This window comes from Mobula birostris, chromosome 2 (assembly GCF_030028105.1).
Source record: "Mobula birostris isolate sMobBir1 chromosome 2, sMobBir1.hap1, whole genome shotgun sequence".
In the NCBI taxonomy this organism is placed as follows: domain Eukaryota; kingdom Metazoa; phylum Chordata; class Chondrichthyes; order Myliobatiformes; family Myliobatidae; genus Mobula; species Mobula birostris.
This window is the reverse complement of record NC_092371.1, coordinates 248,899,508-248,909,965: the sequence shown is the minus strand read 5'-3', so window position 1 is coordinate 248,909,965 and position 10,458 is coordinate 248,899,508. Positions and strand designations below refer to the sequence as shown.

Genomic DNA, 10,458 nt, shown 5'->3' with positions numbered 1-10,458 from the left:
ACCACATCTTCATTAGTGTGAGTTATATGGTCCTTGTCACTTGTAAAACAAACCGCACATCTCATTTTTTCCCTAGTTCTGGATCGCATTACCATCCTTTGTCAATAAACCACAAGATGCACCGAAGGTATTAATGAATGAAATGCAGTGTTTCTTTATTAGATATTGAATGCGTATTTGTAGAGTAATAATACAAACCAATCAAGGCATTCAATAGAGTGTTGTACACTTTTAAAATCTTCTCAAGTTGTTGACCGTCTGCCCTGTGAAAGTGAGAAAAGAATAATTAAATGTTTACCAGAAGCAACGCAATGGTTTTAAACAGTTTATTTCCTTCAACGCAGAGGTAATAGGGTTTAAAAAAGAGAACTTTAATAAGTAAAACCTTTTCTTTGCATTAAAATCTAAACAAAATTAAATAGATATATACCAACATTTGCTACACAAAGGAAAGTGAAATTTGTTTCCATTTCATGCTTTTCTTCAATAATTGATTGACAGTTGAACTAATTGGGTTAATTATTGTCTCTTGCGTATTATTGTCTGTCTATTATCAGTAACCTGGTGTGAATTCTTTCTTCAAATGCACATCCGGCACTCATGATAAGGGAATAATTTAATGACCCTTAGCAAAGGATGACATGAAAAAAAAGCTGCCAGCCTAGAATTAAGCAAAGAATTTTCATGAAATTTGCAAAGAACCCCTCAAAATTTTGGCCTCATTTCATGTGAGCTTCTGCTGATGAGGGTGAGTAATTTTTGATGCTCTCTAAATAGAGGAGGTCCTGCCTATGAGAATGAGTAATTTCTGATGCTCTCTAATTATAACCTTAGATAAAGAAGTCAGTTGCAAAAGAAACTTGAAATGATTTACATTCATAGAGTCATAGATCTCCAAGAGGACTACAACCTTGTTGTTGGGTTTTGAGGCTTGTGTGCCTCAATGACTTGGAGAGCTATGTTGGCTGGAGTCAGGGATTTATGCTTTGGCTCTTAGTAGGGTCACCCATACCAAACAGGACAAACGTTAGAGGACAAACTAAGAGTGGTCAGCTGACCCTCCAGGTTCATGAGGTCAGCTCAGGGCTAACTGTCTCGCTGGTAAAACAAAATTGTTGCAGAAACAGCAATGAAGAATCCCACGACATCTGAGTGCAACAGTATTCCTGACTCACCACCCACACCCAGGACTTGCATGACTGACAGTAAACTGTGAGGCGGCTACTGATACAATGAAGAAAGCCATGAAAGCTGCCTGAGATGGAGAACCTTCATTGCTGCCCTAAGCGCCAGTGGCTTAATGGAGAAAAGAAGAAAGAAGGAGAGTCATACAACACAGAAACAGGCCACTCGGCCCATCTAGTGCATGCTGAGCTACTGCTCTACCTGGTCCCATTGACCATACTCCTCCCATCCATGCATCTCTTCAAATTTCTCTTAAATGTTGAAATCAAATTCACATCCACCACTACCACTTGCAGCTCATTCCACACCCTCACCATCCACAAATCAGATCAATCTCGAAAAATGAGAATTCACTGAATGATTTATAAATAATGCAATCCCTTCTGAATTAGCTGCAGGATCACCAGCTTTCAGTGGGACACGTTCTACTAATACATTATTTCATTGTGGCATATTAATAAGCTAAAATGTTTCCAAACTGATGCTAACAATGGTTTCGCATTGAGGATATTGTGGGTTCACATGCCTGCTATTGTATTAGACAAAGCTGCATTGTTATAGACTTGTTTTAAAAGATAATTTGCTTTGTTTTGAGTTGATTGTTAAACATCCTGAGGTATTAATTTGAAGGTTGACAAAAGAAGATGTACCAGGACACCTTGTTAGTATTTAGCCTTCAAACTACTACTACTACTACTACTACGTCGACTCAGGCCTAGGGGGCCAGCGTCGGGCACTTTTTTTATGCCTTACAAGGCGCGAAACGAAAGACTGTGTGGCGCGCCACTCTTCACACAGACAGTAGGTGGCCGTTGACTTACAAAGAGTTTATTCGCCCTTTGACAGGTTTTGTTTTCAATCCTGCTGGGTGCCTACACACCCTGCTCCCTGGTTAACCGAAGTGCACCAGGGGGTGAGCCGGTTGAGTCGCTGACAACCGGACCTGAGACAGGTAGTACCGGGCTACGTGGTACCAGTAGCAAGGCAAGGCCCTGACCTGACACATGAGCCCTCAAACAATATCACTAAACCAGACTGACTGACTCGTTACATCACAGCTCAGCATGGAACCACCAATGCCCTTGAACAGAAAATCATACAGAAAGTATTGGATACCACCCAGTCCATCATATGTAAAGCCCTCCCCACCATTGAGCTCACCTATAAGGAGCATTGTCGCAGGAAAGCAGCATCCTTCATCAAGAATCAACACCACCCAGGTCATGCTCTCTTCTCACTGCTGCCATCAAGAAGGAGTACAGGAGTCTCAGGACTCACAGCACAAGGTTCAGGAACAGTTATTACCCCTCAACCATCAGCTCTTGAACCGAAGGGGATAAGCACACTCAACTTCACTTGTACCATCACTAAACTGTTCCCACAACCAATGACTAACTTCCAAGACTCTTCATCTCATGTTCTTGATAGTTATTGGTTATTTATTTATTATCATAATTTATTTCTTTTTGTTTTGCACTGTTTGTTGTTTTTTGCTTGCTGGCTGAACACTCAAGTTGGTGTGGTGTTTCATTCATTCTAGTTCTGTTACTGTTACTATTCTAATACGGATTTAGTGAGCGTGCCCACTAAAATGAATCTCAGGTTTGTATACGGTGACATATACATACTTTGATAATAAGTTTCCTTTGAACTCTGAACTTTGAATTTTGAGACTATCCAGTGATTTTCATGGTGCACAAAAGAACTATCTTGTGATTGTATTATAACTGTAATATTATTCAGAAATACTTTATTAGTTGAATAATGTGCTCCGCATCCAGCACATAATTCTCCAGAACTTCTGCCACCTCCAACGGGGTCCCACCACCAAGCACCTTCCCCTCCCCCCACTTTCTGCTTTCCACAGGGATCACTCCCTAAGTGACTCCTTCGTCCATTTATCCCTCCCACTGATCTCCCTCCTGACACTTATCCTTGCAGGTAGAACAAGTGCTACACCTGCCCCTACACCTCCCTCACTACCATTCAGGGCCCCAAACAATCTTTCCAGGTGAGGCTACACTTCACCTTTGAGTCTTTTGGGGTCATTTACTGTGTTAGGTGCTCCCGGTGCGGACTCCTGTACATCGGTGAGACCCGATTTAGTAGATTGGGAGACCACTTTGCCAGGCATCTACGCTCTGACTGCCAGAACCAGCGGGATCTCCCAGTGGCCACCCATTTTAATTCCACTTCCCATTCCCATTCCGATATGTCCATCAACGACTTCCTCCACTGTCGTGATGAGGCCACACTTTGGTTGGAGAAGCAACACCTTATATTCTGTTTGGGTAGCTTCCGACCTGATGGCATGAACATCAGTTTCTCTAACTTCCAGTAATGCCCCCAACCCCCCCTTCACCATTTCCCATCCCCTTATCCCTCTCTCACCTATCCTCACCTCATCAATCAACTTCCCAGCTCTTTACTTCATCCCTCCCCCTCCAGGTTTCAATAGACAATAGGTGCAGGAGTAGGCCATTTGACCCTTCGAGCCAGCACCGCCATTCACTGTGATCATGGCTGATCATCCACAATCAGTATCCAGTTCCTGCCTTATCCCCATAACCTTTGATTCTGCTATCTTTAAGAGCTCTATCCATCTCTTTTTTGAAAGCATCCAGAGACTTGACCTCCACAGCCTTCTGGGGCACAGCATTCCATATATCCACCACTCTCTGGGTGAAAAAGTTTTTCCTCAACTCTGTTCTAAATGGCCTACCCCTTACTCTTAAACTGTGGCCTCTGGTTCTGGACTCACCCATCAGCGGGAACATGCTTCTGGCCTCCAGCGTGTCCAATCCCTTAATAATCTTATATGTTTCATTAAGATCCCCTCTCAGCCTTCTAAATTCCAGAGTATACAAGCCCAGTCGCTCCAACCTTTCAACATATGACAGCCCCGCCATCCTGGGAATTAACCTTGTGAACCTACGCTGCACTCCCTCAATAGCAAGAATGTCCTTCCTCAAATTTGGAGACCAAAACTGCACACAGTACTCCAGGTGTGGTCTCACCAGGGCCCTGTACAGCTGCAGAAGGACCTCTTTGCTCTTATACTCAATTCTCCTTGTTATGAAGGCCAGCATGCCTTCACCTGTCATCTGGTAGTTCTCTCTCCCCTCCCCTTCCTTTTAAGTCTGCTCCTCAGCTGTTTTCTCCAGTCCTGCCGAATGGTTTCAGAGCAAAACATCGATGGAGGCAAGCAAAAATTTGGTTCAAAAGCAAGCAGTCGACCTTTCAGGACCGATGAAGAGTCTCGGTCCAAAAGATTCACTGTTTATTCTTTTCCATCGATGTTGCCTGGCCTGCTGAGTTCCTCCATCATTTTGAGAGTGTGTTGCTTGAATTTCCAGACTGCAGATCTTCTCTTGTTTGGTTAAAACAAGAACTGACTGCGCTTGTCAGGAGTCAGAGAACATTTCGGGAGAGCAGTGTCATGTGCTTTACTGAGACGTGGCTGAACGAGGACATACCCGATCAAAGCGTTTCCATAGAGGGCTTCCAGACTGTTCGAGCTGACCGGAATTGCACTGAGAGTGGTAAGCGTAAAGGAGGGGGTCTAGCGGTTCTGGTAAACAACAGATGGTGCAATCCTGGGCATATTACGATCAAGGAACATGTCTGTAGCCCGGATATTGAACTTTTTGCTGTTGGACTCCGGCCTTATTATTTGCCAAGGGAAGTCTCGCATGCAATTGTGGTTGTTGTGTACATCCCTCCCTCTGCCAACCCGACGTCGGTGTGTAACATGATTTACACCGTCATAGCCAGATTACAAACCCAGCACCTGAGTGCCCTCATTACCATCTTGGGTGACTTCAACCAGGTTACCATGGCTAGAACACTGCCCAACTTCACACAGTATGTGAGCTGTACAACCAGAGGGGAGAGGACTCTGGATTTGATGTATGCTAACGTTAAGGATGCATACAGCTCCTCTCTCCTCCCCCCACTGGGAAGGTCAGATCACAGCCTGGTGCATCTAAAACCCTGCTACGTTCCTCTGGTGAAGAGTAAACCTGCAACCTCGAGGACAGTGAGAAAATGGTCGGAGGAGGCTTATGAGGCGCTCCAGGGTTGTTATGAGGTGACAGACTGGCAGGCACTCTGTGAGCCACATGGAGAGGATACTGATGGGCTCACAGAGTGTATCACTGATTACATCAACTTCTGTGTGGACTGCAATGTTCTGACAAGAACTGTCCTTTGTTATTCAAATAACAAGCCATGGGTGACAAAGGACATTAAGGACATCCTGAACGCTAAAAAGAGGGCGTTTAGAGATGGAAATAGGGAGGAGCTGAGGGCAATATAGAGGGACCTGAAAGCCAGGATCAGGGAGGCTAAAGACAGGTACAGGAGGAAGCTTGAGTGAAAACTCCAGCAGAACAACATGAGAGAGGTCTGGAGTGGGATGAGGACCATCACTGGGTTCCGGCAAACTAGCAACAGAGGATCTGAAGGCAGTGTGGACAGGGCCAATGAACTTAACCTGTTCTTTAACAGATTTGACATTGTGACCCCTGCCCATCCCCCACATGAGCCATCTGTTGTCGGCCTCCAACCAACACATATTCCACTTTCCCCTCCTACCCCTCCTCACAGTCTCCCACCCTGCTCTCATGACTATACCCCTTCCCCACACGAAACCACCACGGTGGGCTTCACGGCTGAACAGGTGAGAAGACAGCTGAAACGTCTCAACCCAAGCAAGGCTGCAGGACCGGATGGTGTCAGTACCAGGGTGCTCAAAGCCTGTGCCCCTCAGCAATGTGGAGTACTTCGCCATGTCTTCAACCTGAGCCTGAGGCTCCGGAGGGTTCTTGTGCTGTGGAAGATGTCCTGCCTCGTCCCTGTGCCGAAGACGTCGCGCCCCAGCGGCCTCAATGACTACAGACCGGTGGCATTGACCTCCCACATCATGAAGACCCTGGAGAGACTTGTTCTGGAGCTGCTCCGGCCTATGGTCAGGCCACACTTAGATCCCCTCCAGTTCGCCTACCAGCCCCGACTAGGAATTGAGGATGCCATCGTCTACCTGCTGAACCATGTCTACGTCCACCTGGACAAACCAGTGAGCACTGTGAGGGTCATGTTTTTTGACTTCTCCAATGCGTTCAACAACATCCGCCCTGCTCTGCTGGGGGAGAAGCTGACAGCGATGCAGGTGGATGCTTCCCTGGTTCATGGATTCTTGATTACCTGACTGGCAGACCACACTACGTGTGCTTGCAACACTGTGTATCCGACAGAGTGATCAGCAGCACTGGGGCCCCACAGGGGACTGTCTTGTCTCTCTTTCTCTTCACCATTTACACCTCGGACTTCAACTACTGCACAGAGTCTTGTCATCTTCAGAAGTTTTCGGATGACTCTGCCATAGTTGGATGCATCAGCAAGGGAGATGAGGCTGAGTACAGGGCTACGGTAGGAAACTTTGTCACATGGTGTGAGCAGAATTATCTGCAGCTTAATGTGAAAAAGACTAAGGAGCTGGTGGTAGATCTGAGGAGAGCTAAGGTACCGGTGACCCCTGTTTCCATCCAGGGGGTCAGTGTGGACATGGTGGAGGATTACAAATACCTGGGGATATGAATTGACAATAAACTTGACTGGTCTAATAACACTGAGGCTGTCTACATGAAGGGTCAGAGCTGTCTCTATTTCTTGAGGAGACTGAGGTCCTTTAACATCTGCCGGACGATGCTGAGGATGTTCTACGAGTCTGTGGTGGCCAGTGCGATCATGTTTGCTGTTGTGTGCTGGGGCAGCAGGCTGAGGGTAGCAGAACCAACAGAATCAACAAACTCATTCGTAAGGCCAGTGATGTTGTGGGGATGGAACTGGACTCTCTCACGGTGGTGTCTGAAAAGAGGATGCTGTCTAAGTTGCATGCCATCTTGGTCAATGTCTCCCATCCACTACATAATGTACTGGTTGGGCACAGGAGTACATTCAGCCAGAGACTCATTCCACCGAGATGCAGCACAGGGCATCATAGGAAATCATTCCTGCCTGTGGCCATCAAACTTTACAACTCCTCCCTTGGAGGGTCAGACACCCTGAGCAAATAGGCTGGTCCTGGACTTATTTCATAATTTACTGGCATAATTTACATATTACTATTTAACTATTTATGGTTCTATTACTATTTATTATTTATGGTACAACTGTAACGAAAACCAATTTCCCCCGGGATCAATAAAGTATGACTATGACTACTTCTACTACTAAAGAGACAGATTTCACTGAGTGTTTGAAATGGGTCAAAAGTGGTAAAAATTTAATGGCATTCAGGTACAGAATTCTGGTGCTCAAGACCTGGACAGCTGAAGAAATATCAGACAAAGGTATAGGAAGTAAATTTTGAGTCGACCAAGAGAATAAGTTGGTGAAGAATGTTTAGCACATGTGGTTATGTGGCGGGAGGAGATTTCTGAGAGTGGATGGGATAAGGACAAATGAAGTGAATAGAAAGCAAGGGTCAGAATTTTAAATTTGATTAATAAGGAACCAAAGTTTAAAGATTAATTATCTGTATCCTTAATCTTTAGTTCGTGATTAATCAATTTTAAAGATCAGTTTTATTTGTCATATTTACATCAAACAATACAATAAAATGTATCATTTGTGTCAAATCAAATAGTGAAGATTGTTCTGGGAGCAGCCCAATAGTGTCACCAAGCTTCTGGTGCCAACATAGTATGTCCACAATTTAATAATCCATACCGGTACGTCTTTGGAATGTGGGAAGAAACCACAGTACCAGGAGGAAATCCATGTGGTCATGGGGAGAACATGCAAACCATTTACAGACAGTAGCGGGAATCGAACCGCAATTGTTGATTGCTGTAAAGTGATTGTGCTAACTGCTACTCAAATGTGCCACACAGGTATAACCAAATATTTATATAAAGCATATGAAGATAACAATGTAATGTGCAACATGGATTGATTTTTGACATGAACTAATATGCTTAGGTTATGATTATCAGATTTGCTTGTAGCCTTAATCCATGTCTCTGTCCTGTTCCAGGTATCTCATCCATCAGTGAGGCCACACATGGAGTACTGTGAGCAGTTTGGGGCCCTCTTCTAAGGAAGGATGTGCTGGTATAGAAGAGCATCCAGAGGAGGTTCACGAGAATGATCCTGGGAATGAAAGGGTTAACATGTGAGTTGCTTTTGATGGCTCTGGGCCTGTACCCACTGGAGTTTAGAGGAATGAGGGGCTATCCCATTGAAACATAGTGAATGTTGAAAGGTCTTGGTAGAATGGACATGGAGAAGATGTTTCCTATAGTGGGGATGTCTAGGACCAGAGGGCAAAAGTGTCCTATAAAACAGAGGTGAGGAAGAATTTCTTTAGCCAGGGAGTGTGAATCTGTGGAATACATTGCCAAGGCAGCTGTGGAGGCCAAGTCATCGGGTATATTTAAAGTGGAGGTTGATAAGTTTTTGTTTGTCAGGTTATGGGGAGAAGGAATAAGGAACCTTGGTTCTCAAGGGATATTGCAACTCTGATAAAGAAGAAGAGGGAGTTGTATGAAATGTATAGGAAACAGGGAGTAAATCAGGTGCTTGAGAGGTATAAGAAGTGCAAGAAAATACTTAAGAAAGTAATCAGGAGGGCTAAAAGAAGACATGAGGTTGCCTTGGCAGTCAAAGTGAAGGATAATCCAAAGAGCTTTTACAGGTATATTAAGAGCAAAAGTATTGTAAGGGATAAAATTGGTTCTCTTGAAGATCAGAGTGGTCAGCTATGTGCAGAACCAAAGGAAATGGGGGAGATGATCTTAAATAGGTTTTTTGCATCTGTATTTACTAAGGAAACTGGCATGAAGTCTATGGAATTAAGGGAATCAAGTAGTGAGATCATGGAAACTGTACAGATTGAAAAGGAGGAGGTCCTTGATGTCTTGAGGAAAATTAAAGTGGATAAATCCCAGGGACCTGACAGGGTGTTCCCTCGGACCTGGAAGGAGACTAGTGTTGAAATTGCAGGGGCCCTGGCAGAAATAATTAAAATGTCGCTGTCCATGGGTGAGGTGCTGGAGGATTGGAGAGTGGCTCGTTGTTCCGTTGTTTAAAAAAGGATCGAAAAGTAATCCAGGAAATTATAGGCCGGTAAATTTAACGTCGATAGTAGGTAAGTTATTGGAGGGAGTGCTAAGAGACAGAATCTACAAACATTTGGATAGACAGGGACTTAGGGAGAGTCAACATGGCTTTGTGCGTGGTAGGTCATGTTTGACCAATCTACTGGAGTTTTTTGAGGAGGTTACCAGGAAAGTGGATGAAGGGAAGGCAGTGGATATTGTCTACATGGATTTCAGTAAGGCCTTTGACAAGGTCCCGCATGGGAGGTTGGTTAGGAAAATTCAGTCGCTAGGTATACATGGAGAGGTGGTAAATTGGATTAGGCATTGGCTCAATGGAAGAAGCCAAAGAGTGGTAGTAGAGAATTGCTTCTCTGAGTGGAGGCCTGTGACTAGTGGTGTGCCACAGGGATCAGTGCTGGGTCCATTGTTATTTGTCATCTATATCAATGATCTGGACAAGTGTGAGGTATTGCACGTTGGAAGGACAAACCAAGGTAGAACATACAGGGTTAATGGTAAGGCACTGAGGAGTGCAGTAGAACAGAGGGATCTGGGAATACAGATACAAAATTCCCTAAAAGTGGCGTCACAGGTAGATAGGATCGTAAAGAGAGCTTTTGGTACATTGGCCTTTATCAATCAAAGTATTGAGTATAAGAGCTGGAATGTTATGATGAGGTTGTATAAGGCATTGGTGAGGCTGAATCTGGAGTATTGTGTTCAGTTTTGGTCACCAAATTACAGGAAGGATATAAATAAGGTTGAAAGAGTGCAGAGAAGGTTTACAAGGATGTTGCCAGGACTTGAGAAGCTCAGTTACAGAGAAAGGTTGAATAGGTTAGGACTTTATTCCCTGGAGCGTAGAAGAATGAGGGGAGATTTGATAGAGGTATATAAAATTATGATGGGTATAGATAGAGTGAATGCAAGCAGGCTTTTTCCACTGAGGCAAGGGGAGAAAAAAACCAGAGGACATGGGTTAAGGGTGAGGGGGGAAAAGTTTAAAGGGAACATTAGGGGGGGCTTCTTCACACAGAGAGTGGTGGGAGTATGGAATGAGCTGCCAGACGAGGGGGTAAATGTGGGTTCTTTTTTAACATTTAAGAATAAATTGGACATATACATGGATGGGAGGTGTATGGAGGGATATGGTCGGTGTGCAGGTCAG

The 10,458-nt window shown here is 44.6% G+C and overlaps 1 protein-coding gene across 1 annotated transcript in view; it reads right to left on the bottom strand.

Annotated features, from left to right (window-relative positions):
* Positions 1–208: 208 nt before the first annotated feature.
* The window catches only part of LOC140211221 (PC3-like endoprotease variant B), a 1,844,543-nt gene continuing 1,834,293 nt past the window's right edge, over positions 209–10,458 (bottom strand). The window contains exon 17 of the mRNA XM_072280838.1: positions 209–263. Coding sequence (XP_072136939.1) covers positions 243–263 — 21 coding nt within the window. The 3' untranslated portion in view covers positions 209–242. The remainder of the gene's footprint in view (positions 264–10,458) is intronic.